We start from the raw sequence: 14398 nt of genomic DNA, 5'->3' as shown, positions 1-14398 counted from the left end.
CAGCAGCTACACAATGCTCTGCATGTAAACCATTAATATAATTGTTATTTAAGGATAAATTCACAAAATGAGCTAGAGGGAAGACAGAATCTCCCAAGTAGTGGATTCTGGAAGTTAATCACAAAGCACCTGTGTGCGTTTCTACCATCAAACATAAACCAAGATGGTAGTACATACCCAGAAAATTATTTAGATTATTAAATCTACCTTTTTGGCTAATTCAATTATAGGCACTTTTTTTTTTAAACATTTATTTATTTATTTATACAAGCACTGGGTATAGTCAGAAGCGCGGGAGGGTGAGAGAACTCACCAGAGCCAGAGCGGGGAGCAGAGCAGGCAGAAGGACCGAAGAACACTGCTGAGGGGAACAGCAGGCGGCAGGAGCAGTCTGCGCGCCATGTGGGACCCTTCGCCGGTGGCCAGGGAGCAGCCGGGAATTGAACCGGCGCTGCATGGGCTGCAGGCAGTTTCGCAACCCAGCTCTCAACCGCTGGGCCACTGGGGAAGCCCTATAGGCACATTTTTTTTTTTTTTAATAGAGGCATGTTTTTCTTTATTTATTTGTTTGCTTGTTTGTTTGTTTTTGTTTATACATGCACTGGGTACAGTCAGAAGCGCAGGAGGGTGAGAGAATTCACCAGAGCCAGAGCGGGGAGCAGAGCAGGCAGAAGGACCGAAGTACACTGCTGAGGGGAGCAGCGGGCGGCAGGAGAGGTCTGCGCACCATGTGGGACCCTCCTCCGGTGGCCGGGGAGCAGCCGGGGATCGAACCGGCACTGCAGAGGCCGCGGGCAGCTTCGCAACCCAGCGCTCTACCGCTGCGCCACCGGGGAGGCCCTATAGGCACATTTTTTATGTTCCTGGTTTAGTATGGTGTTAGACTGAAAATGTGTAGTGTTAAGCGCATTTAAGTGTCTACCACTATATAAAGAAAGACACTTGCAATATTTTTTTAAAAAGTGATGGAAGACATTAAAAGGTAACTGTCAGGGCTTCCCTGGTGGTGCAGGGGTTAAAGTCTCAGCACTATCAAGTTATTGCTAGCCTTTGGGGCATGAGTACAATCCCCTGCCAGGGAGCTAACCCACATGGCACAGCAGACCTCTCCTGTCTCACGCACTGCTCCCCTCAGTTGTATATTTCAGTAGATTTGCTTGTTCTGCTCCCCACTTTGTCTCTGGTGAATCCTCTCACTGCCCCCCCACCTCTGGCCTACACCCCAGTTCTTATATGCATAAATAAAAATAAATCTTTAAAATAAATAAATATATAAAGGTAACTGTCAAAAAGTATTGAAACTTCAGGCATGCTGACTATAACCTGAGAATCTAAGTGTCTTTTGAGTCTTGTTAATAGTAGCAAAAAATAATAATTTGGGTCCTCCCAGGTGGCGCAGGGGGTTAAGTACAACACTGTGAAGCTATCTGCAGCCTCTGCAGTACAAGTTCAATTGCCAGCAGGCCAGGGAGCTATCCACATGGTACAGCAGACCTCTCCTGTCTTGCCCGCTGTTCCCATAAGCAGTGTATTTCAGTCAATCTGCCTGTTCTGTTCCCCACTGTCTGGTGAATCCTCTCACCTCCCCGCACCTCTGGCTTGTATCCCAGTTCTTGTATGCCTAAATAAATAAATATTTAAAAAAATAATAATTTCCAGATTACTAAAGATTTTTTTGTCTGACAAATTATACTACTTTATAGAGGGCTTTGTTTTGAAGGTGGGAGATGTTCAGCATGTCAAACTCTTTCCTGTGAGGAATATCCTTCTTTCAATTCTTGCCATCTATTATCAATAGACAGATCAGCTTCACAGATATTTGATCAGATTTATCTCCTTAGGATTTTAAATATGAAACTGGTGGTGCAGTTAAGTAAGGAAGTAGTAATTCTTATAACAGGATCAACAGCAATAATTTTTGCCCATGGGAACAAACACAATGGCAAGATCCACTGCTGATCACACAAGCTATGTCCTAGTGAGACAGATTCTGTGATAAACTTTTTGGCTGCATAACCAGGGTCCTTTTGTTCCTGGCATTTTCCAAGCCTAATTAGTCAAGTCCATAGGATCTGACAATACTACACATATGTATATATCCAAAAGAAAATAAAAACTTGTTCACAAATGTTCATAGTAGCATTATTTATGATAGGCAAAAGATGGGAACTAAGTTGCCCATCAAATAAATAGATAAATAAAATGCGTAAATGGATAAATAAAATGTGGTATATTGATGCCAGTCACCAAGGCCTGCTGGCTACAGTCACTGCTGAGCGCCTAACTGGCCAGCAACTTCAGCCAACACAAAGTTCTCAATATGCCATCATTCCCCACAGTGTTTAGCCAGTGATATGGTAGGTGGTTGAGTACACTGCATTTTTTCCCATCATGGAACGAACACTGTTTTTTTCATACTGGAATAGACACTTTCTCTGGATATGGATTTGACTTCCCTGCATGAATGCTTCTGCCAAAAATATCTACTATGGAAAGCTGTGTGGAGGTTCCTCAAACTACTAAAAATGGAGCTTCCATCTGACCCAGCAATTCCACTCCTAGGAATCTACCCAAAGGACACAAACACATTAATTCAAAAAGATACCTGTATCCCTGTGTTTGCTGCAGCACTATTTACCGTAGGTAAGACGTGGAAACACACAAATGCCCCAAAATAGATAATGTTGTATATATACACAACAGAATACTATACAGCAATCAAAAATGATAAACACATGCCATTCATAGCAAGATGGATGGATCTGGAAGGGATTATGTTCAGTGAAATAAGTCAGAAAAAACAAGAAAAATATTTGATGGTTTCACTTATAAGAGGAATGGAGGGGAACCAAATAAGGGATCAGGAAAAAAACATTACAATAAATTAAAAAACAAAATTAATAGGCAACTATTAATCAAAGGTACTCTGCAGGGGAGGGGGAGGGAAAGGGATCTAAACAGGGAAGGGAAGAAAACAAGGGACTAGAGTGACAGTGCATGGGTGAATTGGAATTTTACGGGGACTACACATGAGAAGAGAAAGCATGCAGTGCACAAAAAGGAAGAATGATGTAATAATATATATAAATATAAAAATATATAAATATAAATACATATAATAAAAAAATTTAAAAAAAGAAATGTTTTTGTGTGTATCTTTGATTCTTTCCTCTTATCCCCTTGTCATGTAACATAGTATGTATAGATGAAAGATCTCTTTCAACTCTTCTGTATTATTTAAAAAGTTTCAAACTTTTTATAAAAGGCAAAAGTACATATAATGTAAAATTCATCACTGTAGTAATTTTAAGATGTATAGTTCAGCGGTATTAAATATATTTATACTGTGAAACCACCACCATGACAGACTTTCGAACTTTTCATTATTTGAAATTTTTATCTGAATATGTACTACTCTAAATTTTAAGTTTTCCTTTTTTATTTAGTTTTCCAACAACTATTTCTAAGATTTAAAAATTTTTGTATGGTCAGTAAGAGAAATGTTGATAGAAAAAGATCATATTGTTTTATAATACAGTGGATAAAATTTATTTCAATTAAAAAAAAAACTACCAGGGATGGGGGAGGGTGTCTCCCTGGTGGCCTAGGGGTTAAGTCTCAGTGCTATCAACACTATAGCCTGAGTCCGATCCCTGGTCAGGGAGCTAACCCACATAGTGCAGGAGACCTCTCCTGCCTCAACTGCTGCTCTCCTCAGCAGTGTATTTCAGTCAGTCTGCCTGCTCTGCTCTCTGCTCTGTCTCTGGTGAATCTTCTGACCTTCTGCACCTCTGGCCTACACCCCAATTCTTCTCTGTATAAATAAATAAATCTTTTAAAAAAATCTACCTGAATTATAACAATCTTAATTATACCTTCACTTTATTTTTATCACCATGATAAAATTGTTATTCTGAAGATTATTTAAATTGTGTGGACTTTTTTATTTTCCAATTTATAGAAATGAAAATCTTCCTGAGAAATTTTTTCTAATTTAAAATGAACTTAAACCTAATTACCTCCGTGGATAGAGTTATAAAATATGTTCTCTTTTGCCCTACAAACCCAGAAGAGCAAATAGACAACAAATTCAAGTTGTTCTGTCATGGGTAAAAAAACCCTCAAAACAGAGAACATTAGCATCATGCAAATATGAATCACTCCATTTCTTTTGTTTTGTACCCAGACCAATAGTTCCTTATGGTTGATAGCTGATTAAGTAAAAGCTATACCTTACACCTACCAAATGTTTACCTGTTGCAAGGAAAAGCATACTAACTATACAGCAGAGAAAAATGAAAACCCTTTAAGCAGGTGATCAAAAGTAACATCACCAACGAGGGGCAGACAGAGATCATGAGTCCAGTCTCATCCACCGAGGACACAAAATCATTTTTATATAGTATTCCATCTGGGAATGTATAAGAAAGCAGCACTAGACAAATCCAAAGTGAGAACTACTTTTTTTTAAAAGCGGTGTGGGTGAATTTTAAAATTATTACATATTTTTATTAATTAATTTATTTTGTAGAAGTACTAGGATGTAGGCCAGAGGTGCAGAGGGTGAGAGGATTCACTAGAGACAAGGTAGGGAACAGAACAGATGGATTTGCTGAAATATACTGATAAGTGCAGCCAGCAAGACAGGAGAGGTTGGGCCTCCCCGGTGGCGCAGTGGTTGAGCGCTGGGTTGCGAAGCTGCCCGCAGCCTCTGCAGCGCCAGTTCGATCCCCGGCTGCTCCCCGGCCACCGGCAGAGGGTCCCACATGGCGCGCAGACCTCTCCTGCCGCCCGCTGCTCCCCTCAGCAGTGTACTTCCGTCCTTCTGCCTGCTCTGCTCCCCGCTCTTGCTCTGGTGACTTCTCTCGCCCTCCCGCGCTTCTAACTGTACCCAGTGCTTGTATAAATAAATAAATAAAAATAAATAAATCTTTAAAAAAAAAAAAAAAAAAAAGACAGGAGAGGTTTGCTGTGCCATATGTGGGTTAGTTCATTGGCCGCAGCAGTGTTAGTGCTAAGACAACCTGCAGGCCACCAGGGAGGCCCTGGTGTGGTTGATTTAAACTACAGTCATCAAAAATTTCAATGTCCAAAAAGACAAAGGCTATGACAAATGTTCCTGATTAAAGAAGACTAAAGAGATATATGTGACTGCAATGCCTAATTCTAGATTGGAGATGGTCCTTAAAGAAAACAAATGCTATAAGGAACATTATTGAGGGGCCTCCCTGGTGGCTCAAGGGGTTAAGACACAAACCTATGAAGCTAACCGCAGCCACTGCAAGCACGAGTTCGATTCCCTGGCCAGGAAGCAACCCACATGGTACAGCAGACCTCTTCTGACTCGCCCGCTGCTCCCCTCAGCAGTGTATTTCAGTCATTCTGCCTGTTCTGTTCCCCACTCTATCTCTGATGAATCCATTCACCACCACCCCCCACACTTCTGGCCTGTACCCCAGTTCTTGTATGCATAAAAATAAATCTTTGAAAAAAAAAAAAAAAAGAACATTATTGAATAAATTGGAAGAGTTGATAGATTATTCTATCAATGTTAGCTCTGCTGATGTTGATTAACTACCATAATCAAGGAAATACACACTTAAGTATTTAGGGGTAAAAAGCCAGGATGTACACTACTTACTTTAAAATGGTTGAGGAAAATATATTGCATAATAGATAAAGTTCTATACATTTAAGGTCAAAGGCAAAAGCAAATGGGGTAAAATACCAATAGGTGAATCTGGGTTAAGTGTATATGGGTATTCTTTACTTTTTTTTTTTTAAAGATTTATTTATTTACACATACAAGAGCTGGGATACAGGCCAGAGGTGTGGGGGATGAGAGGCTTCACCAGAGACAAAGTAGGGAACAGAACAGGCAGACTGACCCAAGGACACTGCTGAGGGGGAGCAGCGGGCGAGTGAGGAGAGGTCAGCTGCACCATGAGGGCTGCTCGTTGGCCGGCTGGGGATAGAGCTCGTGCTACAGAGGTTGCGGACAGCTTCAAAGGTTGTGTCTCAATCCCTTGCGCCACCAGGGATGCCACTGTGGGTGTTCTTTATACTTCTCTTATTTTTGCAACTTTTCTTAAAGCGTAACATTATTTCCAAATTTTTAAAAAATGAAAAAAATTATTAAGATTTAGTACAGAGGTCTCTGACTGAAGTCAGAATTTGAGGAGGAATGGCAGAAGAAGAATATGAGAATTGGGAAAGGATACCAATCGAGATAAAAAACAGAATGAAATGAGTTAAATGATTTAAAATAAATTAAAATGTAAAATTAAATTTAGGACTTATAAAATAATGTTTGAAAAACCAAAGTGCTTTACCTTAATTTAGCTGAACGTAGTATTCTAGTAAGTGAAACACAATTTCCTTCCATGATTCCCTTTCCAACTGTGGGAATAATGCTTTTGCGACACGCAACGTATAATGAACATGCTAGCCAGTGTATAACTTCTCCCTGGCAGGTAAAAAAGAAAGACAAAAATGGAATATATTATGTTAAAATGCTTGCATTCTAGAACTAGAGTTTTATCTGGTCCAATTTTCATTATGTATGTAACAGACCAAAGAGGTGATATTTACCCAAGGTCACAAAATTTAGTTAATTGCAGTAATGAATATAAAACTCCTTATTCTCATTCTGCGTAACATGATAAATTAGTATTAATCTAAAGACAGATCTCTCACCTATATCCCATATCTAATATTATTGGAAGAATTCTGTTAAAATTTTTCAGTATTAGTTTTCTTGATTTTAAACTACCAGTCATGGCCTTGATGATGCTTAAGTTCTTTTCTACCATTTTAGTTTCATGTTTTTTAAAAAAATCTGTTTGGTAGAAAAGGGAAAGAATAGAATAGAAACATAGCAAGGGAGTCAGGCATAAAAAATTAATACCTATCTTGCACAACATCTGAGACTGTAACTTAGGTGAGGTAAAGATTTGGGGAATTATTTACCCTAATCATTAAAATAGCAAGTATGGCTCTATGGTTTAGAGAATATTTCAATTTATAATGCTATAAAAAAACATGCTATTCGGGAATTTGATACAACTCTCCATTTTAGACTTGAGCTATCTACAAGCTGGAATCACTTCATGACATCACCGTGGAATTATACCTGAAATTTTAAGGATTAAGAATTAGACATAAATCTCATAGCACACTATAGTACTGTTTCTATTCACCATTGTGCAGATGCTCTTTTAAGATCAGACTTTGAAATAAGCCAAAAGGGGTTAGTGGTAAGGGATGGCAACCAATAAAGCTGCACTCCAGTGTTCCTAAAGTAGTGAGATATCTTATTTGCTCAAAGCATTAAAGCAGGTGAGATTAAAGTCAAATGTTTTTACTAGCAACAACAAATGTTGGCGAGGATGTAGAGAAAAAGGAACTCTCCTGCACTGCTGGTGGGATTGCAAAATGATCCAACCACTATGGAAAACTATGTGGAGATTCCTCAACCTACTAAAGACAGCGCTTCCATATGATTCAGCCATTCCACTCCTAGGTATTTACCCAAAGGACACAGAAACATTAATTCAAAAGGGCACCTGCACCCCTATGTTTAGAGCAGCACTATTTACAATAGCTAAGCTATGGAAACAACGCAAATGCCCAAAAATAGATGACTGGATCAAGAAGATGTGGTACATATACACCATGGAATATTACTCAGCAACCAAAAAAGATAAACTCATGCAATTTGCAGCAACATGGATGGAGCTGGAAAGGATCATGCTCAGCGAAATAAGCCAGAAAGAAAAAGAAAAATATCGGTTGGCCTCACTCATAGCAGGAATTTAGAAAACCTAAATAAGGGACCAGGAAAAAGATTATAATAAAGAAAAATAATTATAATAAAGAAAAAATCAAAATCAACAAGTAACTATAAACCAGAGACACACGGGGGGGGGGGGGATTAGGGCCAAAATAAGGGGGGAGTGGGTGGGAATTGTATGGGGAATATAACCAAAATGAAAATGCATACATTGTGCAAAAGTGAAAAATGATTTAAGAATTATATAAAATAAAATATATAAAAAAATAAAGTCAAGTGTTTTCAGAAGCCTTGATTAATGAATTGTTTGGGACTAGCACCCTAAAATTAGAAGGCCCCCTGGACACAGACTAGATGAAAATACCACTAAAATGTAGAAAATTTAAGTCCTAGGATCAGTGCTTTAATTTTTTTCCTTAAAAATAAAAACCCATATTATTCTAGTTTTTTGATGCTAGGCCCCAGAAATAAAAAGATGGTTTCTGACCTCAGCAAACTCCAAGTCTAGAGCGCAGAAAAGATTGATTACCTATAATTGGTGAGATACGCTATAAGAAGAGAAGACGGCAAAGTGTTGTGGGTGAATATAGTGTAGTGATCAACTTAATTTGACTGATTCAAATGTAGACTTAAAACTGGCAAATAGTGAGTGGAGGGAAATGAAAATATAAGGAGACGTCTATCAGGTAGGAGCTGGTTAAAATAAACACGGTATCTTAATTCACATATCCATAATTTCTAAATCAAACACTTAAGATGTCCTGATCTACTCTGCCAAATTGAGATTTCCTCCTTTAATAATATTTCCTACTCTAATTTAATATTTCCTTCTTTTCCTGGAAAAGTTTCCAGGCAAGGGGAATAGCATGTAGAAAGCACACAAGGAGGCATATTCAAGAATGGAAAAAGGTGCATTTTTAGACCCTATTTTAATACCTGACTACAGCGTGCACTTCATAAATACCTATTCAATGAGAGACCATATGCGGACCTATGACGTCAGAAATGCTTCCTCAGGCTTTTAAAAATCTGTTCTCAACTGAGAGGCCATAGTTCATAATCTTCCTTACTTTCTTATTCCCTCAGCTTTCCAGTCATGCCAATCAGTGTCCATTATCCAGTCTTACTCTGGAGAAATACAAGTTTTGCTCTCAGATAAAAATCTCCCCTTCCTATACAGACACACTCCAAATACCCAACTCCAAATACCCAACTCAGCTCCAAATACCCAACTCTATACCTTCGAACCTAGCAACTAATTATTTCACTAGGTGGAGTGTCAGGCGCCCTCTCGGTGTGAGTCCAGTGGATGTCAATTTGGGTGAGTCCAGGAAAGCCTCTGAATAAACGCACACTGGAATGCTATGTATTCCATCACAAGTCTGTCTCTACAACTGGGCTTATGATTGTCTGGCTCCCTATAATAATTATGTGAATAATCTTAGGCCTTGATATTATTGCCTGGGAAATAACACTCCCAGTCAAGCTGACAGTCGTGTTTTATTTAGGACCAGACACTGTGCTAAGAATCCGGAAAACCTCAGACTCCCAGGTCACAGGAGGAAGCTGGGGCTGAGAAGCAAGCAAGCAAGGCAGCACACTCACAGGCTTCGCTCCACCTGTTGTGGCGTGCTGTGCTATCACACCTGAGCGACCCACACCACCTCCCTGGTGAGGCTGACCGTGCTTACCCTTTGGGGGGCTCAGGGGGGCTCAACTGCCTCACCTGAGGAATGGGACCACAGAAGGTGTTCGAGAGGTTGCGGGGGAGAGAGAGGTGAGATGACATTTAACGCTCTGAGCAGCGGTGTCCAAGCACACGATTGGACTTACACCATTTTCGAGGTTTTTAAACAACAGATGTAAGGTCCGCCCCAAGACGTCTGCGACGCCTCGGCGGGCGGGAAGCCCAGTCTGGAAGACGGGAGACTGGAGGACTCCTGAGCGGCCTGCGGCCCGGACCAGCCGCTCCTCTGACAGACTTGTTTCCCGCCTCAAGAAAAAAAAAAACAACCACAAACCCAACCCACCAACGTATAGCTGGGCTCATCTACACCCGCCCTTCCAGCTCCGCGGTCGTCCGCGCCAGGCGGGCCGCGACCCTACCGGCGGGCGAACCCCCCACCCAGGCCGCGGGGCCGGGGCGGGGCGGGGCGAGGGTGGGGCCTAGCGGGGGTCGGCCCGGCAGCCCCACCTGCCGCCGCTCACCTCCAGGCTGTAGTTGCCCCGGATGGCGGCGAAGTCGTCCAGGGCCTCGGCCGCGCTCCCCTCGTCCAGGTTCAGCTCCTGGCACAAGGCTTGCAGCGCCTCGCCGGCCGCGGCGACCACCGCCGACCCCTCGGCGTGGGGCTCGTCCGCGAACATCCCCTCGGGCCCCGCGGCGGCACCGTCGCAGCCGCGGCTCCTTCCTCAGTCCCGGGCGCGGTACCCACAACCCCCCGCGCCAAAGCGCGCGAAAAGCGGCCCTTTCGGTGTCATGTGGTTTTTTTTGCGTTCGTCTGCCTCCGCGCCTCTCTTCAAAAAAGTCCATTCCTTCTCCGGAGCCGCCAGCCGTCTTTCGGCGGAAATGTGAGAAGATGAAGTCTCGGGTCGGAAAGAAAAAACCGCGGCTTGCCCCTTGGTGGGCAGCTCTGGCGCAACCGGCCGAACAAAATATTGGCAGCGGAGTGATTCTCGTGCGGCGCGGAGTCTTCTGGGAGTTGTAGTTCAGGCCCCGTCTTGCTGCCGGCGCACAGGTCTTCTCTGGACTGCTTTTGGGTCTGGTTTCCTGCCTTTTGCCAGGTGGTGTCCTTCATCTCAGTAATAACTCTGCCAGCCTGTGAGGCCCGGGTTTGTAACTCCCGCGGTGTGCCAAACTCGGTCTGACTGAGACCTGTGCCTTGAGTTCTGAGATGCAGGAAAGAACAGAAAAAAGTTACTCCCTGGAGGCTTTGGACTCTATCTTCATAGCCCCAGTGAGTGATCATTTGAATGGCTGAAGGATATTAGGGGTTGTTGGGGGTAGAGCAGGGTGAGGCTGGAGGCGCGGGGGTGAAAGAATTCACCGGAGACACGGGGGAGAACGGAACCAGGTGGATTTATTAATATAGACTAAGAGAAGCAACAGGTGAGGTGGGAGAAGTCTGCACCCTCAGAAGGATTTGAGACTTTTCTTTTTAAAGATTTATTTATTTTTATACAAGAGCTGGGGTACAGGCCAGATGCGCAGGAGGGTGAGAGGATTCACCAGAGACACAGAGGGGAGCAGAACAGGCAGACTGGGTGAAATACACTGCTGAGGGGAGCAGCAGGCGAGACAGGAGAGGTCTGCTTCGCCATGTGGGAATCTCCCTGGCCGGCCGGGAATTGAACCCGTGCTGCAGAGATTGAGGACAGCTTCACAGCGCTGTGCTCAACCCACTGCGCCACTAGGCAGGCCCCTGAGACTCTGTTTTTGCGGGCTTTCTAGCCTGGGGTGCCAGTTTGCACCAGTTATCTGTTGGGATGTCTGGTCTCTGGCCTTTGACACAGAAACATGTTTTGGCTTTTGCTTCTGCTTCTACATTCCTGCAGCAGGCCTGGTTTTTCTCATCATAGTGGTCAGTTTCATGGTCTTGTCCTTAACCTTAGTCAGTTGTACCCCAGCATTTCCCCCCCTCTCCTGAGAGGACAATAACAAATATTTGGAAATGGGGCAAAGATCTAGCTTCTGTAGTTGCTTCAGGCTGAATTTTGGGGCATAGCACTGGCCCTACCTAGCTTATTGTCAGGACAGGGGATGGGCTGTGAAAGGGAACTAGAAGGCTGCACTTTGGGCTTTCAGACCAGAGTCAATTTTAGCTGTTAATGTGTTGTTTTGAAGAGCTATCCGTGGTGCAGGTTGTCCAAAATGGGATGCCCAAGCATCCAGGTCCAAGAATTTTGTAGCTGTTTGTGCCTGTAGGTTTCAATCCTCTGTGACTGAAAGGAATAAGCAAGAAGGCAAGATCACAAAATGAATGTATAAACATGGCCTTGTAGTGAACAGGGCAGTGGTACTGTTTAGGTTGGCCATCAATACCTGTGAGGAGGACATTTGAACAGTAGGTTGGTCCTGGAGAATTGGAGCAAGGCAGAGCAAGTGGTCCCTTTCTACCAAGAATGTGATCTCTTTGCCTGCCACTTCTAGGGTTACCCAGGGCTTACCCATAGAAAAAGTAAATAGGGGGGCCTCCCCAGTGGCACAGCGGTTGAGCGCTGGGCTGCGAAGCTGCCCACAGCCTCTGCAGCGCCAGTTCAATCCCTGGCCACTGGGCGAGGGTCCCAAATGGCGTGAAGACCTCTCCTGCCACCCGCTGCTCCCCTCAACAGTGTAATTTGTCGTTCTGCTCCCCGCTCTGGCTCTGGTGAATTCTCTCACCCTCCTGTGCTTCTGACTGTACCCAGTGCTTGTATAAATAAATAAATAAATCTTTTTTAAAAACAAGAAGGAAAAAGTAAATAGGGGAGGCTGTCTCACCTCTGGACTTCTTCAGCGATCTTCGCCTGCACTGGCTTCATAGTCAGAGGCAGCTAGTGGTCAGTTTGTCCTCCCATCTAGCCTGTGGTTTGGGCTGGCCTCCCTCTTGGAGAATGGTCCTGGGGGCAGCTTCTTCAGACACTCATGGCTGAAGTGTCCCAATTTGTTGCAAATTTTATGTGATTGAACGTGGCAGTGGAACTAGGCTGGCAGTCCATTAACAGGTTCCAAATGCCATGGGATCCATGGGACCTTGGGTGAGTCTGAGATGGCAGGGTGCTGGCAATGGCAGCTGCTATGTTACTGGGCCCTTCTGTTGTCCTCCCTTTTCTTTTAGCCTGGCTGCCCCACTATGTGTCATTGTTGGCCTTAAAGGCTATGTCCAAAAATATGGGGAAAGGGGCCCGAGGCCCTTGATTCCATCTCTGGAGACTGTGCCTGATGTCAGGGCAAGACTGGCTAATGAAGTGCACAGCTAGGATTGCTTGTCCTTCTACAGTCTCTGAATCCAGATTAGTGTACTTTTTCATAGCCTCAGCAAATCTAGCTTGAAATAGTGCAGGATTTTGGATCTTCTGAGTAACTTCCCTCAGTTTTTAAAATTGACCAACTTAACGATTGCGTTCTGCATGCCCTGAAGGAGGCAGGTAATCATGTGATCCTTGCTTTTATGACCAGAGTCTTGGAATTGTGAACTCCACTAGAGTCAGTGTTAGGGACCTACCAAAACACATTAGGTTTTAAGAAGTCTTTGTATTTTTTAGATCATTCCCATTAGTTTACATTTATGTTGAAAAGGTGTAACAATTTTTATGACAATGATACCTATGAGGTATCAATATGTCATATGATACCTGTGAGGTATCAATATACCCAAATAGACACAACTGGTTTTTCACAATGAAATAGATTTTATCAGGTGTCTTAGGAATCCTTTTAAGACAAAAACTTTACTAGTTTAGAATTTTTTATTTCAGAGAAGATGTGTAAAATGCTTAATTACTCAGAGTGACAAAGATTTTAAAGAACAGATATTTGACAAAGCTCGGCAATGCTCATAGGGTAAGATTTTTCTCAGGTAACCTGAGGGTAAAAGAGCACCACAATTTTCAGATCAACTATTTTATTTTATTTTTAAAAAGCTTTATTTATTTATGCATACCAGAACTTGGGTATAGGCCAGAGGTGTGGGCTAGGGGGTAAGAGGATTCACCAGAGACAGAGTGGGGAACAGAAAACAGGCAGACCTACTGAAATACACTGCTGAGGGGAGCAGTGGGTGAGACAGGAGAATCTGCCGTGCCATGTACGTTAGCTCCCTGGCCAGGGATCGAACTCCTGCTTTAGAGTCTGGTGATAGCTTGATACTGCTGAGACTTAACTACCACCAGGGTGCCACCAGGGGGGCCCCTAAACAGTCTTTGTTATGGGAAGCTAGTGAAAGCAGCTTTGAAATACCTTAATTCTGGATTTTCTATTCGATTCCATTGGTCTGTATGTCTGTTCTTGTTCCAATACCATGCAGTTTTGATGATTATGGCTTTGTAGTATAGTTTGAAGTCTGGGAGTGTGATGCCTCCATTTCCTTCTTTTTTTTTCAGTAGAGCTTTGGCTATTCGGGGTTTTTGGTGATTCCATATGAATTTCATCAATAATTGTTCTATTTCTTTGAAGAATGACATTGAAATTTTGATTGGAATAGCATTGAATCTGTATATTGCTTTTGGTAGGATGGCCATTTTAATAATGTTTATTCTTCCAATCCATGAGCAGGGGATGTCTTTCCATTTCTTTGTGTCTTTGACAAAGGAGCAAAGACTATGCATTGGAGCAAAGAAAGTTTGTTCAATAAATGGTGCTGGGAAAACTGGGTCGCTACATGCAAAAGAATGAAGCTTGACCACTACCTCACACCATACACAAAAATCAACTCAAAATGGATTAAAGAACTAGACATAAGACCTGAAACCATGAAATACATAGAAGGAAATATAGGCGAAACACTATGGGATTTGCACATCAAAGACATCTTTACAGACACATCACCCAAAGCAGTGATAGTGAAGGCAAAGATAAACAGCTGGGACTACATCAAATTAAAGAGCTTCTGCACAGCAAAAGAGACAATA

General features: G+C 42.8%; 1 protein-coding gene across 2 annotated transcripts in view; it reads right to left on the bottom strand.

Moving 5' to 3' along the window:
* The window catches only part of RBL1 (RB transcriptional corepressor like 1), a 65672-nt gene that overhangs the window by 41440 nt on the left and 9834 nt on the right, over nt 1–14398 (bottom strand). The window contains exons 1-2 of one of the 2 annotated variants that reach the window (XM_037495431.2): nt 10001–10195; nt 6333–6466 (exon numbers count right to left, since the gene is read on the bottom strand). In XM_037495431.2, the coding sequence (XP_037351328.1) occupies nt 6333–6466; nt 10001–10156 (290 nt within the window). In that variant the 5' untranslated portion in view covers nt 10157–10195. Of the gene's footprint in view, nt 1–6332; nt 6467–10000; nt 10196–14398 lie in introns of those variants that run through there. The other variant, XM_054696662.1, reaches the window with a different exon arrangement.

The sequence above is a fragment of the Talpa occidentalis genome, unplaced genomic scaffold (assembly GCF_014898055.3).
Source record: "Talpa occidentalis isolate TD23 unplaced genomic scaffold, MPIMG_talOcc4v2.1 talOcc4.10, whole genome shotgun sequence".
Lineage (NCBI taxonomy): Eukaryota > Metazoa > Chordata > Mammalia > Eulipotyphla > Talpidae > Talpa > Talpa occidentalis.
The sequence above is the reverse complement of the archived record's forward strand: the minus strand, read 5'-3'. Positions and strand labels throughout refer to the sequence as shown.